Here is a 17,573-nt window from a genome sequence, read left to right on the forward strand (position 1 = left end):
ACAGATGAATGTAGAAAAGATAAAAGCCTTCTGCTTCTTTTACCATTAAGACTCCAATAAGAAAACTAACCCAAATTGTCAGATCACCGGCCCAATTACTCTACTGCTAGCATCCGTTGTTGAGGCTTTGTCTTCAAAGAAACAAAAAAAACTTTCACTTCAAACTCACATACTATAACCTGAAGAGAGGGGCTGGAATGAATCATCACTAAGCCGAACCTTTTTTAACAGACACAGAGTAAAAACACTGAGATTCTGCAGTAACCTCTGTACATTCCTTCCTGTGGCGTGGCGATTAGAGTGGAAATCAATTTGAGCTGCCCATGGCTAAATTGATATCATTACGTTTTCTGCAGGCTGAATAATGGATGACTGTATCATTACATGGGGAAGTAATGGGATGAGACAAAGCACAGGTAGACAGCTTCCCCCAGGTGAGAAGAATAATTAGTTCCTGGCACACCCACCCACTCACACACACAGACACCCATACGTATGATGCATGAGTTTGCAGGGAAGCACACAGACGCCAGAACACGCTGCTACAAAACAAAAGCCCTAAGTGCGGATAATAATATTCCTTGTGTGTTACTGTTGTTGTGTGATTGGCAGCTGTGTTACATGGCATCAATTTAGCATTTTAGACATCTTGAGGTTTTGCACATGTTTCTTTCCACTGGTCATTAGCTCTGACTGTTTGTAGGGTTTTTTTATATAAACACCTGTTCACTCATTTTGCACAGCTGTTGGTTGCTTACTAAAAAAAAGGACCAGGACAATTTCATGAAATTACTCACTCTGCATGTGCTGTGGACACAAATTAGGTTAACATTTGTTTTTGTCACTATTAAATGGAATGTGTTTGAAATGGAGAAAAAACCTTTTATAACATAACAAAAAAAAAAACTACACCCTGACTAACTGACAAAATTAGATTTAATTTTATTGTAAGTCATATAAAATATTAAACAAAAAAAAAGATCTGGTTACAGTTTTTTTTATTTAAAAGCACTTATTGCACTTTATTACAAATTAAGGTAGCCTATAATATTCACATGGATACATGTACACAGGAAATTGAAAACATTAAATGTTGTAAATTAAATTAAATATATTTAGTCACAGTCTTATCATACTGTTAATTAAAGTACCCTTATGTATGTATGTATAGATAAATTAGTTGTTAAAAACACAAATACTGCACTCAGGCACTGGTCCTCCATACTATGGTAAATGGCTGATCCACACGAACAGACCTTGGAGTAGCATCTATAATCAGCTCCTATAGAAAGAAGACAGAGAGACAAAAGGCTTCATCACTGGCTGTACATCTTTATTTCTCTGAGGTCTCACTGACCACATTGATGTATGCGCATAAAGTTTTTTTTTAATCCTTTCTTTCCGCCAGGACCCTCCACAACATGGGAAATATGTGATAGTAGATGAAATATGGCTGGATTCTTACACAAGTGAACTACAAGTGACAAATGGCTCAGGCATCCTCCCTCTTTGGTTCTGCTTTATGTATCTGATTTAAAGGACAGTAACCCAGTTCTATACATGTAATATAAACAGCAAAGGTTATCGGTAGGTGAAGCTTATACATGTGGTAAGATATTGTGAATGACAGCATCTTTTCCTGTAGCAGACAGAAATAATCCTCCCACTTCAACCTATTTAAATGACACAGCAGCAGCTGCTTACTGATTCTTTCAAGTTGTTACCCTATCAGACAATACTTGATGAATGGATTGTCTCGCACTGAAACACCACTTATTACCATGCATACACTGTGTCATCCTCCTTCTTTTTCTCTGCCCTTTTTCCCTCCGCCCATCTCTCACTCTCCCTGTTTATCTCCTTCACCTCTCTCTTCCTCTCTCCATCTGCTTTCTGTGACAGTGTGCTTTCTGTGTCCTTCCCTCCTTCCAGGAGATGGACTGTCTTTCAGTCTTTTCATTATTCTCCTCAACCCATCCTTGCATCTCAGCACACACACACACACAAACTCAGAATCCCTCTGTCATTCCGACTTTCTTCATCTGCAATTCTCACCCTCTCGTCTTTCTTCTCTCTGTCCAGCTCCTCCAAGAACAGTATAAATCTAAAGCTTCAGGGCATTTTTCACCTACACTTTATTTATGAAGCTGCTGTAGCTATCATTTTCATGCTTCTGATAAGTGCACTGAGTACAGTACACAACCTTGACAGGAATATTTTATCATAGGCTAAAATAGGAGAAGGAGCACATGCCCCTAAAACTTTGCCTTGTCATCCCCATCTATTCAACTACCCTGCATCTCTAACCTGGGTCTATATGCACACCTCTTCATCTGACTTCTTTCTTTCTCTTATTTAGATATTTGCATTTTTACAGAGCTACTGCTGGATGTCGGAATTTACATTTGTAAAATGTGATCACACACAGTATGCAGTCAAACTCATCAGAGGTGTTTGTATATTACCACAGCTTTCTGAGCAGGCAGTTTGCCTTAGTGGGGTGGTTTGCTCAAATTGGGATTTTAGCCCATGAGAGTTTGATCGTTGCAGCCATCCATCCGTCCACCTCCATTTGTAGACTTTTGTGTACATCAGCCACACAACCAGATCAGCTCTGTTTTGATAACGCTACTCTCCTTACTGAAACATGATTGAACACTGGTTCATTTTTAACCCCCTTTCAGCCTTGTTGAACATGACCCTCAAGCCTTACTGCGGAGGATTAGAGTACACAACCACTGTGGGAAATTATTTCCATATGATGAACTGAATGTTTTATTTTCACTAAGGATAAAAATAGTTGGCAATGCAAGGCACTTTGGACATACTTATGGTTAAGGGCTCGGCTTTACATACAGGGAATGCAGAGTTGATTACAGCTATTAGACGACAGAGTGCGTCGCAGCAGGGGTTGGGCTGCAAACCTGAGGTTTTTTTTTGTTTCACTGACAGATTTTGACTAGCAGAGGAAATGCTCACTCAACTCAAAAGCTGGGGTGTGTACATGAAATGTGCACATGCTTCATCACTGAGCTATGATAATGCACAAAATGCATGCATAATTATGTCTTACAGTATCTTAGATGCAATAGATATTATATAATAATAATAAGAAGAAGAAGAATAATAATAATAAGAATAATAATAACACACAAATGAATAAATAAGCTCTACCAAATATTATCAGTAGGGTTCTTTCTGCAGCTATGTATACAAAAATAACCCTCATCTGCCAGAAACTGGCATTGCAGTTATGTTAAGAGCTTTTGTGGTTATAGACCATTCCCTATATTTGATGATCTTGGCCAGGAATTGTGTTTATTATGTCAGACTTGTGTTCAATTGTGGAGAGCATTAAGAGCAAAGGAAGGAGTTAAAAAAAGAATGAAGGTACCACTTTTTTATATTTGACTGAATGTATAACCTGCAGCTTAAATGGAATACACATACCTACTGTATATAGACAACATCAGTGACATCAAAACATACTAATTACTATGGAAACAGAAGATTAGCATTAGCATTCTGACCTGAGTGGTGAGGTCGTGCTGCGGGGTCACTGGGTGCATCACTCCAGCCGAGTCTGTCAGGATCACCTGTGTGATTTTAACACTGCCTGCACCCCAAACCTTCACCACACCCAGGATCAAGCGGTCAGCAAGGGCCAGGTTATTGTGGATAATCTTACTGGACAGGGTGTTCTGGAAGAGACAAAGAACAGTGTTAGAAACATATAATGATACATTTAATATCTATAATATTCACATTTAATATCTATAAAATCCCTTTTATTTATTTACTGTTCTGTGATGTGAGAGGCAGGACCATCATTGACTTTTGTGTTTTTTTTTTCTTTACTAATAATGTGCTTTAGTGAGATGAACCATGAGGCTCTAACCTACTGCAGTAGTCAGCTTCATTTCTTCACCAAGGGAGATTGAATGTTATCTTTCCTCACATGATTAGTTTTATATCCATTATGTTATAATTTTTAGTCTACTTCTTGCTTATAGTAGATAATATGCTGCAGTAATGTTTAGTTTGGGTGAAAAAGGTTTAAATCTTTTATTGTTTTATGCTGCAGTTATGAGAATGACATGAAGCTTGGAACACAAAAATATTAACGCCTAACCCTATCAATTAACCAATGACAGTATCTTAAAAGGTGATGAAAACTTTGAATTCGGTAGAAGTGAGCTCACTCTAAAGGTCCAAAACACATATGGGGCTAAGAGAACACACACACAGGCACACATCTGCATTCAGACAACCATCCAAATGGCACACAATCTGCTAATCTGCCAGGCAGCTCTGGCCTCATTGCCCAACTTATCCTCATCTTCTCACATCTGCCTGTTCGCACAAACACCACACACACACAGAATCTTCCTCCCCCCTTGGCTGTCAGACACTGTGCCTGTTTTATCACTGTGTGAAATTGCTTTGGATTGAGCCTGATGGTAGGCAGAGGACAGCCACAGATGTTTGGCCATGGTAGCTGTATGTGTATACTGTAGACATTTGCGTATGTGTATTAGTGTATGTTGTGTTCATTAATGTGTGCCTGTGGGTCTTTGCTTGGCGAGAAAGCAAATGGGGCCGGGTTAGTCCCATTAGTCCCAGTGATTAGGGAGTTTTTGACATGTCTGACTCAAACTGTGATCAAACTGTGGTCCACTAAACACTCTCTTCTTACTGAACTTAGCTGGAAGACTTAGGCACGCACAACACAGACACAGGCTGTGTATTTTTGTGTTTACACAGTGTCTCTGCAAAAACAGGTTAATGCTCTTTGATTTATCTAGCTTTCAATTGTCATGGCTCCATAAGAAAGTGCATGTACCAAGGTCAGTGAGGTTACACAGTTGATGTTGTATTGATTCATGTGCACCCAGCTATTCTGGCACTAAGTGCAGACTAATCTCTACTTTTTTGGGGGAAAGTGGCTTCAAATGAAACATCTGGTGTATCTACAGATACCAAATCACCATGTGCATATTCAGTTAAGCATCTCGTTCCCTATGTTGTGGCCTATGACTGTACTTTTCTCCCTTGAAACCAAGGTATTTGAATTGTGTAATTGTATGAATGCAACACGTCCTGTGTTTTCTTAGCAACTCTGGATGGACTGCACTGTAGATACTGTTTTATTTGCAGGAAGCATTTAGGTAAACCTGTGCTAGGTGTAAAGAGACAAGTCAATGCACAGCACATTGCAAAGGTTTGAGGCACTTAAGATGTTTTAATTCTACCATCAATAATACAATGGCCCTATGGATACAGCCAAAGTACTAAAGAGGCATTTTCAAAAGCAAGAGTTGGTAGTACCACAGAGTCCTGAGTTTAAAATAGTGGAGTCAGTTTTGCATTATGAGATTATGGTAATTCTCCAAGTTGCTCATCTGAGTTGACTTAATAATTTAGTGATTGTTTTTACCTTTTTAGTTTGCATAAAACCTAACGCTACTTATTGCATCATGTTAAGAACATCTTCACATTAAGTACCTTTTTAAACCATTGCAGAGTTGTGGACAAAAACTGTTTATTTTTTTTAATAGACACCCCCAAATTGCTCTTTGTGTTTGTGATAAGAGGCTGTCTGAGCAGGCATTGCAATTTTGTGAAAAAAAAAAACAAGTACCAGAGAAAACACACTGTGGTTAAACACAACCACAGTCATCATTGTGCAAGCATGTTACTTCTGTGTCACAAAATGATTAAACAGCTGCAAACACAACAAAAGATCTAAATGCGGTTAAAAGCTTTTCACTAAAATGGCCACATTTTTCCAGTAGTTTCTCCCATTAGCTTGAACTTTGTGACTATTTTGTATGAAATTGGATGTAAAGTATGTTAGGAACTGGCATCTGGTGGCAAGAGCTAACTACACCTTGTTACAGCTCTACAAACTTGCTGTAAAAGGCCCTACGAAGTCAACAGATACTTGGAACTACTTGAAGTTGTATTGAAGACTGAAATGGTTATCACCAATGGCTTTGTAAAGAGCAGCTAAAGTTTATTAAAAGGTTACCTACTTTTGCATGATTATAATAGCAGCGGTATCACTTGATTCAACAATTCCAATAATTGCTTTTTGATACAGCTGTCAAATTACTTTTTTTTAAAGTGAGGATTTTCTTTTATGCAGACGTGTTAAATGTATTCCACCCTAGGATTACACATAAATTCTTTGCAAATGGTTTCCAACTGTTAGCTTTTGACACCCACCTACCACCATGTATTCGAATGGGGAGGCATGGGGCTCAGCTGTCAGTCTTGCTGTATTAATAACTATAATGATGAAAAAAAAATAATAAAAGTGACATGGCATGTATCTGGCCCTGAACTCACCGATTCTGCTGTAAATGTGGTCAAAAGATATTGTCCTTTTTCCACCGTGTCTGAGGAGAGAAAATAGAAGTAAATTAAGACAGAGCAGAGAGAAAAGTCATGTGACTACTTGAATGAATAAAGGGGGACAGAGATAATGTGACAAAATGAAGTATTATCACTTGATGAGGTGTATCGTGTTACATTAATAGAGCTATGTATAAACCTGACTCATGGCTGACTAACTTACCAAATAATGGAATTAGTGTAATAAAATAGTTACCTACCTAAATTAATGAAAGGCTGAGTAAATAATTTGCTACATGAATGAGTAAACAGCTAACTGTCTGAATGGATGAGGGAGTAAGTGATGAATGAGTGAGTCAACCTGAGTGACAGCAGAGAGGCGAGCTAACCCTATGAAGTGAGACTAAAACATGCAGAATTCAGGAAAAGCAGATATTGCAGGTAAGCAGGCACTATACCGACAGGCAAAGCAAACAAGAAAGACATAGGGATGCTACACGGCAGACAGACAGGGAGACACAGAGGAGAGGAGCGAGGGACCAGATAAAAGAGGAGTGATGGAGAGCATATCTCCAGGCAGCAACACGGGGAATTACTGTAATAGTTTCTGTCACTCCCCTTCTCTGCATTCCTCAATCGCTTTCTATTCCCTGGCCTTCTCTCTCTCTCTCTCTCTCTCTCTCTCTCTCTCTCTCCCCCCTTTGTCCCAACACAAACATTCCTTTCACAGAGGAGTGCATCTCCTCACAGAAGCAGTTCAGAGAGAAGTTTGTGAGTGTGTGTGTGGGTGTGTGTGTATCTAAGAACGAGTGTAGAGACTATGCCGTAATCGCCATTCTGCAAAAATCTATGAAGAAGTCCATAGTGGCTCCATATGCTTTCTCATAGAAGTAGAAGCAAAATATTTCAAGAGAATTTGTAGGCTTATAGGCTTGATCATTACATTTTATTTAAATAATTAGCAATATCTTGTCACAATACTTTTGTATTAATAACTGTAATACTGTAAAATGTTAATAATATCTATAAGATACTCTTGTGCCTGACAAGGTATGCTGTAAAGTCTTATCAAAACAACACTATCTAAAGAACATTCGACCCTTGAAAGAATCATGCCTGTAATCAGTAAATACGTATATAAAAACTGACATGACATATTCTGTTTATGTTCTGTGGGTGAATGCGTGTATTAAACAGTGACCTTTGACCTACCTATTCCCTCTCCATCATCCCAGAAAAATGAACCTTGAGCAGTTCCATTGTCACTCAGGGCAACGATCAGTCCTAAAGGATTCCGCCGACTGGAACAAAAAGGGACAGAGAGGGGTTATATCAGCAGATTGCTAAAGGACAGTGTCTATTTATATGTGTTGCTGAGAACAAGTACATTAATATTCCTGCTGGGGGGGATCCACCTGATCACACTGCTGCTGCAGCCATCATCTGACTGCCCGTCTCTGTCATTTACACTGACAATCGTAGAGACATACTCATTTTGATGTGTGGGCCATAAGCACACAACCTGTCAACCTGCGTGGAACGCACGACCATGATGGTCATACATGTTTGAAAGTCTGAAAAAACTGATCAGTGATGATGTCACGGCTGATGATGTATCAGGTGTGACATGTGTACACCTACCTGTAATATGTCGTGTTCTCTGGTTTCTGCCATGGTAAGATATGCCCTCCTCTGATGTGCAGGTTAATATGGTCCAGGGGTGTTGGCATGTTAAGCATTTGGCCACGCACTCCAATGTCTTTGGCCTGATAAAAAGCAGCAGTAGTTACATTCTTTTAATGAATACTGCAGATAAATAACTGTGATTCATGTCGCTTAACAGCACCTTTCTGGAAAATTGCCATTTTTGCACTGCTAAATCACAAAGCACACAGTGAAAAATGTGACATTTATAAAGGCTAAATCTGAAGGATTTCACAAATTTATTACACATCAATAGATTATTTGCAAACTTCCTAACAGCTTGCACTCTTGTGTATGCTGTGAGGACAAATTAAATGGAGGCAGCCACTCCTCTATGCTGCATAACAACAGTTGTCAGTAAAACAGTTGTCTTTTTGTGTGTGTTTATGATGCTGTCTAACAGATGGGGAGTCCCCTAGCTAGAAAGAGACAGAGCATGTTTGTTTTTGTCATTAAGGTGCCTTATGTTGTTGAGCTGCAACTCCTTAATGATGCTGTCAAACATTGGATTTCTTCTGCTAATATTGCCTTTTTGTTGTAGTTGTGGTTCCGTTTTATTGTCTTGGTGTGTCTAATGTTTGTTTTTGTAAAATTACTTAAAACAAAGCAAAGTGGCTGATTAATGCATGTACAATATATATATTGTGCACTGAGATTCTCTTTCAATAATAGATACTACAAATACTAATAGGTATGTGCTCTATGCTCAATAATTATATGCAGGTGCTTTTTCATCTGCAGTATTTCTGCAATGCACTATGAACTTTGTGTGTCTAATTCTGTTTGGTCGTTAAGGCCAGGGACTCACCGTGTGGAAGTCATACCAGCGAGTATTAGGAACATAGCCATTCACACTTCTGGCCCCCTGTTAGTCAGAGAAGCAGTTACAAAGAATGAAATCAGAGAAACACAGGAGCAGCCTGGCTGACAAATATTAATACAAATATATTTATGATTACTGCTGGACTACTAAAAGGGTTAAATAAAGGTCTGTGTACATACCAGGTCTAGGGCTGGGGTGATAAGTAGTGCAGGCCCCCAGAGGAACTGTTTGTAGATATCCCATGTTGTTCTGTCATTCACAAACCTATGACACAGCAGCATGAAAGCCTGACTCAAAAATACATACATACATACATATATGTAATGTTCTCTTTCCTCATCCCAGACAGCTTTTCAAGTGCAAGCCAAATGACTGCCAGCTCTTTAAATACCTGTGACTTTGTAAGGTTTCTTAAAATAAATAAATATGTCTTCTTTTTCCATAGAATTCCACACATTCACATGTGGGACCTTCCAAATGCACCCCACACTTAGCCTCATCCTGGTCTTAAAGGTAGGGTAGGAGATTTCATTCTGATGCACTTTTTGTTAAATTAGTGTAACTTCTCTTTACAGTCTGATAGCAACCAATTAGTTCGGCAGTCTCGGTTTAAAACGAAGAATAGAATCTGTGGAAGCTATAGCACGCTAAAAACATCAGCTAATCCTCCGGGTGGACCCTGCGTAGGTTATTGGCTGGTTGTCACTCTCTCCCTGCTCTGCGCACACCAGAGAGGTACGTGCATGATGGCCGAAGTCACAGACCGCAGCTCGTCTTCAGGTAATGCGCGTCCATGTGATTGGGAGGCGTGGCTTCGGGGTGAGAGAAAGGGGGGTGTGTTTACTTTCGAAATCTGGCTGACTCTCACTGAGTTTTCAAAATCTCCTACCCTACCTTTAATGGAAGTGCAGCTATTGTGGAAGGCGAGCTCTCGTGAGTTTCTCATCATATTGAGTTATCAACCAAACTTCAGGTACAAGATATCTTTTTGTGTAGCTAACAAGGCTATATTTAAGGGCTGGCCTTTGTTTAACAAACCTTACCAAACTGACAGCAAGTTCTAATGTAAAAATATACTCAACGAAATTGGTTTTACATACGGCAACTACCATGATGGCGTATAACATCAAGTTATCTATCCAGTTATCAGGATCCACACTGGTAATAACAACTTTCGATCAGGGTACTATAATTACAGTAATTATTGGTAGAGCCATGGCATGAGAGGAAAGGATAAGAAAAGAACAGCTTCTGTGCTTACTCGTGCAGGAGTGGTCTGATTACTGTGCTTCCTTTAGTGTGTGCCTCAAACATCAGTGTGTACATGTAGGGCAGGAGAGTGTAGCGGATGTTCAGGACATCCCGGGATATGTTGGCGAAGGTGGCATTCCAAGAAACAGGATCTTGTCTCTGAAAATAAATAAATGAATAAATAAACAGGTGAGAAAAAAAAATATTCAAATGTTAAGTGTGAATACTTTGACACTGTTACCAAGCATGTAAAGCGGCTGACAGCAACACTTAACTAGTGACACAAGTAGATACTACCACCAAATGATGCCCAAACTATTAAGGGACACACTGTGATGACATTTATCTCATTTTAATTGGCAACAAGTGTAACGTCTCTTTAAGAGACAAGGACAAAAAAGGAGGACACAGTGTACTGTGTTTTAATAGATGTGGGCCAATCTAAAAGTGTTAGCTCATTTTCAGGAACTGTTCTGAGGACAATAATCAGTCTAGTCAAGTACACACACACACACACACACAGAGGATCATGAAGATTTTCAGCTGAAGCGTGTCATCACCATATGCTTCTCCCTGTGAGGCTGCATGCGTGTGTGTCTTGGTGTTTACTGCATTGCAAATGTGTGCAAGCATTGGTTTGAGGTACCTGTCACGGTCTGCTGTGTAGTTAAGCATCAGTCTGTGTGTGAGTGCCCCCTGTCTTTTTTTTCAATTTAAGAAATAAAAGATAAAAGATACAATCATGAAAGTCTCCCCAGAGACAAATCAAATGACAGGCATGTTCCCAACTGCAGGTTAGCGGGGACGTATTCGCTAATAATTGCTAACTGTAGCACAGTGGTTACTAAGTGCAGGCCTAAGAATTAATACGGAACGTTTCCATTATCTTATGACCCAAGGAGTTTACCAGATTATCATTTAATTTTCCTAGGAAATTTACAAGATTGTAATTATCTGAAAACCCAGGAGTTCTACCTGCCTTCATTTTCAGTAACCCTCCTTCGGCACCCTCATGTCATACAATCAAATGTGTTCATAGGAGGTAATTATCATACTAGAGCATGTGTGTATGCCTGGGTGCATGTAAGTGTGTGTGTGTAATAAAGAGATAAAACAAGAGGGCCGATTAAATGAATGTCAGTGGAAAGGAACACATTTGTTTAGTGATGTTTTGTTCTCACAATTCATGATAATCTAACTGACAAGAAAGGCATGGTAAATTCATACAGCAAAGCATTACTAACAGTATATGTACTGTACATAATACAACATAGAAAAAGTGCATGAATGTGTTCAGATTTGATGCCACTATTATTTTACAATGCTATATGTTAATTTATCATGGATTATTGGTGCTGCTAATCCTTCTTGTATTATCATCATATATAATAGTGGACTCAAATATTCATGACATGCAGTCCAACACATTTTATTTTCTGAATCCATACTCGATAAATAATAATGTGTTGCTGTTAAAATATTAAATTAAATTTAAATTTGAAACCTTTATTAGTCCCACAATGGGGAAATTGCTTAAGGCAGCAAAGCCATACACCAGTGAGTACAATGGAGGCTATGCAGGTAAAGTGTATTGCCCAAGGACACACAACAGTGACTAGGGAGGAGTTGGGATCGAACCACCAAACTTCTGCCCACTGCTGCCCTATATTATATTATGGATTTCCAGATGAAGGGTCTCCATTCAGTTACATACATCGCTCATAGGTGTTTATTTTGTGCTCTGAAGCTTTCATAGTTTTCAACAGGAAGACAGAATTCTCTGGTTTAAACTTTCTCAATGTGGTTTTATCGTTAAAAATAAATCTTTATGTCACTTTATGTTGTTTTGTACACCCAGTGATTAATCAAACAACAGCAAATTTAAACTCTCAGTGATAACAAACAACTTAAATATGCATGAGTAACATCAACAGGTTAATCTCCAAAAAGTTCTTTTTTGCATTCAGTTGCACAAATCTTGCAGGACTTAACAGTTTTACCGCTGTCTGCGAGGCCCTCAAGGCAGACCGTGGAAAACCAGATATGGGATTGATGAAGAGTTGCAAGAAGAGTGAGAAGCAGACAGAGAATCCATCTCATGAATTCGCCAAATTTATGGCCGCACCTCTAGTGGCAAAAGGCCTTGCGACACACACACTGGTTGTAGACAGATATGTATGAGTGTGCGCACTTCTTTTCACACGCAGCTTCAAGAAAAAAAAAATGAGGTTATCTGACTGTGTCAGCCCTTCTCATTTTTTTTCTTCCTACTTCTCTTCATTTATCTGTCTGGAATCTACTTCCACAGCCTATCTAATAAAAGTTGCTTTTTACATTGCAGAGCTCACGTCAGAAAATATATATATATATTCAGATGAACAATAATATGTCCCTTTGGGTGAATAGCAATATACATACAGAAACACTGCCCGATGGGGGAAGAATATATCTTGTTTAATTAATTTTGTTCCGATATGACTGTGAACAGTGCAGTATATTGCTGGTGCTATGAAATTATCTAGAGGTCAACAATGAAAGTTGTTTGAGGGCAAAGAGACACTGGGCGTGACAGAGCTCTGGGAATGACTCTGCAAAAACTCTCCTCTTCTCTCTCTCTCTCTCTCCTCTGTCTCTGACCTTGTGTACCCCCGTTGTCTGGTTTGTGGTGTTAATACATTGTTGTCAAATGCCTTGTTAAGCAGACTGGAGGTTACACCCGCTAACTGTCTGATGATTGGGGATTTTTTATGGCTCACTGGAAAGAAAATACAGTTTTTACAGTGTAGACCACTAACTGACCTTACTTTCTCTTCTCAGTCAGTTTTTGTTCCACTGTTACCCTCTGTCTGTCACATATCCATCCTCAGACTTGTTTCAAAATTGGTAAATTGTTTATTCAGCCTTGTCCCTCCTCTGACATCACCATTTAACTTGCCATCTTGTTTTATTCCCTACCAATTTTAGCCCTCATAATTCTTTCAAATTTTCTGTCATGTAGCATACCATACCTATATTGTTAACATCAATTCTCTTACTTTTTTGTCTTCAAGGCTTTATCTCCTTCTCTCAAAGTGTCATTTTGTTCTGCCCTCTTCTGCCATTTGTGTGTGTGCTCTTTTTTCCCTGTCAGTTTTACCCATGTTTAAACACCCATTTGCAAGCCATTATTAAATGATTGGAATCATGGGGTGTATGTGTGTGCCAAGTTGTTAGGTGGTGTGCAGTGGTGCCCAGATCACCTTGAGAATTCAATTATATCCCTACTCCATGTCGTTAAAAAGCACTGACACACACCTACACACCGCAAACACACACACCGCTGTGTCCTGTCTAGTATTGCAGACTCCAGTGCAGCGAAATTTCGCCTAGTGGGATCGATCTCCGGACGGGCGTTATTGGATTTCTCAGATGTGTTCCAACGCTCTTAAAGGTCACCACTAGAATGAATGCCACCAACACTACACCACCAAACAGGTCTATCTTTTTGTGTGTTTGTGTGGGTGTGCACACATGTCAGGCGGAGATTAAAAGAGAGATGGAAAAGGAGATTTTGCATCTTTTGCAAACAATTAGAGTTGGTAGGTGGTACAAAATAAATGTTTGATTTATAAAAGTTGACCCAATATATTTAAAACACAGGAACATGTTAGCTAGGGTAGCTTTTTGAGCACCAGCAGTTGTGTCATTATTGAAAATACACCTAGCGTCAAGAGTTCCAGGAAATATCTCAATCACTGGTGCTGACTCCTATTACTTTATTGTACTTTTATGAATCTGTTTTAATAAAATAAAATCAAGTTGGCATGAATGCATGTCAGTAACAGTGGCTTCTAGTGTGAAACACACAACAAATCTGGGAAAAAAAGCAAACTTAACAGTTCACAGCCCAGTACCTTCCTGTCTAAGTGTTGTTTGAACTCACTCACCGGGCTACCCTTGCCATTGTGGTTGCGTGAGTATGGATAGAAGGCACCCAGCTGCATCCAGCGAAGACACATCTCATACTCAGCTGTATTAAAGAACCCGCATATGTCTGCCCCGGTCTGAAAACGAATGTCAAATACAGTGTGTGAGTGTGAGTTTTAACAACCATGTCTCCTCATGTTAAAAAGAGGAATCACAGGCATCGGGTGTTGCTACCCAGAGCACAAGGGTCACTCCATTTTAGCTGCAAGCATCATGTTTCTGAGGTGTCCTTGCGTTACTGTATGGTTGTGACCCTTTGGCAAGGCTGCGGGCATGCAAATGATTTTCTATATAAGGATCGCTAAAGTGTCAGATTCAAATTATTATTAGATGTTCTAAGAAGATGGGACATGACAGAAGGGTGATATGTGAAAGAGGAAGAGGCAGGAATAAATACATAGACAGAAGGGGCAAAGAGAAAAAAAAGGAAAAAGACTGAATGACAATGTAAAAATGTAAGTTTCATTTAGGGCTACTCAGTTAATAAAGTTTTATAGGTCATGACAGACCAGCACAGGGCGTGTTGGCTGAGCTGGGGCTTGTGACGGCATGCTTCACTTTGTATTTCAAGATGTTCTTTGATCGGAGGATCAAGCAAACAAAATAACATCACTCAAGCTGCTGTAATCTATTTAGAGAGGACAAGGTCACATCAATAAGATTATGTCTTGTCAAAACTGAGATCAGATGATGATACTTACATAAGGGATACCAAACAAACTGAATTCCATCATACCTGCAGAGCAAAGGAAAACCAGATGTTGTTTTTCTTTTCACTGTATGACACTGTATGACCCTAACACAATCAGATAGCAGCACAATCATTTTATCTTAAAGTGTATAATTATATTGTACCAATAATGGATTTGTAAAGCTGGTCCCAGCTGGCAAAGTTGTCTCCCAGCCAATGTCCGGCCCATTTTCCACTGGAGGGGTAAGTGGACCTCGTCACCACAATGCCTCTTTTACCTGTCACACTTAACAGGGCACTGCACAGCAGACAAAAACCTGAGATGTCACACACATCAAATTTACACACATGTGCAGCCTAGGTCCTGTGCAATAACATTATCCAAATAGTCCTGTGGTATTTCATTTCATTTAATCATTCACATTCATTAACAGTGCGTTTATTCATGTATTATTTTCACAATCATGTATTTATGACACCAGCGATATGGTCATTTTATTAAAAACACGGATTTTCTTATTATACTTTGTATAAACAGGCTGGATGTGTTGGAGAATTCTAGAAATTCCTTATTCATGTGCGCTATTGATTCCTGTACACGTGCTCTCAGTGAAGGCCTTTCTGGGAATTATGCAGCATACCTTCTCATGTGCTTAAGTATAATGTATTCACATATGATATGTAACCTTTTGTCCTTATCCTAAAGAGATGACTCTTGTTACTGTGCCTATGCTTCTGCGACCTTTATGTATGGCTCTGTTATGACTTGCTTGTGACTGTCGGAGAACAAAGTGTCTGTCAGATAACGAAGGGTATAGGAAGTGAGCTGCTCAGAGAAGACCTTGAGCATTCCTTCAGAGACTTCTGTCTGTGTATGTGACTGCTCCTTCTTGCAAGAATAAAAGCACTGAAGTGATTAACAGTCGGTTTTCTTGGTTTATTCCTAACAGCATACTTTTTAAATTTATTATAGAAGTGAATTTTTTGAAATTGTTAAAAAATAAATGTGAATCCTTTATGACCAAAGCAATGAAATGTGATTGGACCCTGGGGTAAAAAAAGCAAATTTTACCATAAGGATCAATGTACTTTCACATTGACAAATCATCATAAAGATATGACAAGGGAAAATGTGTCTGCTCTCATTGCACTTTTCTTTAGGTGCTTTTGAATGATAAGGTTAAAAGGCATTATAGTGGCTGCAAGGGTTGACACTCCACAGCAGTGACCACAATCCTGTCCCTCTTCTAGCTAAATGCTGCATGTGAATCTGATTTTAAATGCACTGTGTTGCCCCTTTAGCTCTGCTTTTCAGTCAGTAATGAGGATTGTCATGCAGGTTATTATTTTAAAGACACAAAAACACCCACAAACATGAATACTTACTCATAGGTGGGCTTTGTGTGGGACCAGCCGTAGAGGTTATGGACATCGTAGTGTCTGACTCTCTTGCCATCGCTAAGTATCTGCTCACTGTTCATGCACAGAGTCTTGTGGTTTAGGCCAAGATGTTTGGACTCCAGAGCTTTAGGGTGCACAAACACACAAAGACAATCATTTACATGTAGACTAAAGGCAGTTAATGTATGTAAAGAAGAAGAACAAGAAATGAAATGTGTCTTACGTGGCATATATGGAGGGTTCTCTAGAATTGGATTTCCGAGACACTTCCCTCCAACTGTGCCATGGACAAAACTGGCAGGCTCATTCATGTCCTTAAGAAAAAGACAGAGAATGGGTCATGGACAGTAAAAGAAAAAGAGCTAATCAGGTTAGAATTTTCTTTTTCAGTGAAACTCACAATCCAAAGGCCATCAAACTTCATGGTTTTGTCATAGAAATCCTTGATTTCTTGATGCCACCATGCTGCTGTTGTAGGGCGGAAGAAGTCTGGGAATGCAGTGTAGGCCCTGTAGAGCTGGAAGAGAGACAGTCTGAAGTTTAGAAAATCATCTGTCCAAACCCAAACTATTGGTTTTGTAGTAAAAAACAGACTGTGTGAAGGAAAGTGATATGTACTGTATGTTGGTGGGGAAAATACTGTACCTCGACTTGAGTATCCCAGTCCAGAGATTCATTTACATTGACATTAGGGTAATCAGGCCAGACCTACAGAAAATACATTTCATGTTTTGTATTTGTCAATACAAGCTGATTGTTTTACTTGATTTTTTTTTATTGGCTCTTACCTTCCCCCACACAATTTCATCACTGATGTTTTTGGGCCATTTGATGAAGACGTCTGCTTCTTTACCTCTTACAAAGGCAGGGTAGTAAACTGTTTCATTGCCTGAGATTGCAGGATCCTAGAAATGAATGCACATAATTTACATTCCTCTTGTGCAGTTAAATATAATATTTAGAGCTGCCATGTGGACGCTAATCCCAAACATGTCACTCGAAATGCCATTACCAGAATGAAGATGAACCTCATGCCCTCTCCTCTCATGGTGTCAACCAGGGCTGGAAGTCTGGAAAACTCTGGGTCCAGGACGAAGTCCAGCTGACGATCCATATAGTCAATGTCTGCATACTGCACATCCTGCAGCAGTTAAAGCTTACATTAATTGATGCTAAAAATGTGTTTGCAGCATACTATTCAAATTCCATACAATTTACTGAAAGCACCCATCTTGTCTTCAGGGAAATAAATCCTATTTTCTTGAAGCAGTGTCATGTCAGTTTTCTTCGTTTTACATATGTTACATACAGGTATTGAGATTTGTACTTGTTTTTGGCTTTTATTCTGAATCTACTTTAGTTGGCGTGTCTAAGGAAGGT

At 39.3% G+C, this 17,573-nt stretch overlaps 1 protein-coding gene across 1 annotated transcript in view; it reads right to left on the bottom strand.

Annotated features, from left to right (window-relative positions):
* Nucleotides 1-981: 981 nt before the first annotated feature.
* The window catches only part of si (sucrase-isomaltase), a 57,091-nt gene continuing 40,499 nt past the window's right edge, over nucleotides 982-17,573 (bottom strand). Inside the window, exons 32-48 of the mRNA XM_028418971.1 lie at nucleotides 17,206-17,334; nucleotides 16,982-17,098; nucleotides 16,839-16,901; nucleotides 16,594-16,710; nucleotides 16,417-16,507; nucleotides 16,179-16,317; nucleotides 14,957-15,090; nucleotides 14,803-14,837; nucleotides 14,062-14,178; nucleotides 10,146-10,294; nucleotides 9,064-9,148; nucleotides 8,870-8,926; nucleotides 7,999-8,123; nucleotides 7,570-7,658; nucleotides 6,352-6,401; nucleotides 3,531-3,701; nucleotides 982-1,282 (exon numbers count right to left, since the gene is read on the bottom strand). Coding sequence (XP_028274772.1) covers nucleotides 1,205-1,282; nucleotides 3,531-3,701; nucleotides 6,352-6,401; nucleotides 7,570-7,658; nucleotides 7,999-8,123; nucleotides 8,870-8,926; nucleotides 9,064-9,148; nucleotides 10,146-10,294; nucleotides 14,062-14,178; nucleotides 14,803-14,837; nucleotides 14,957-15,090; nucleotides 16,179-16,317; nucleotides 16,417-16,507; nucleotides 16,594-16,710; nucleotides 16,839-16,901; nucleotides 16,982-17,098; nucleotides 17,206-17,334 — 1,746 coding nt within the window. The 3' untranslated portion in view covers nucleotides 982-1,204. The remainder of the gene's footprint in view (nucleotides 1,283-3,530; nucleotides 3,702-6,351; nucleotides 6,402-7,569; nucleotides 7,659-7,998; nucleotides 8,124-8,869; nucleotides 8,927-9,063; nucleotides 9,149-10,145; nucleotides 10,295-14,061; nucleotides 14,179-14,802; nucleotides 14,838-14,956; nucleotides 15,091-16,178; nucleotides 16,318-16,416; nucleotides 16,508-16,593; nucleotides 16,711-16,838; nucleotides 16,902-16,981; nucleotides 17,099-17,205; nucleotides 17,335-17,573) is intronic.

The sequence above is a fragment of the Parambassis ranga genome, chromosome 13 (genome assembly GCF_900634625.1).
Source record: "Parambassis ranga chromosome 13, fParRan2.1, whole genome shotgun sequence".
NCBI lineage: Eukaryota > Metazoa > Chordata > Actinopteri > Ambassidae > Parambassis > Parambassis ranga.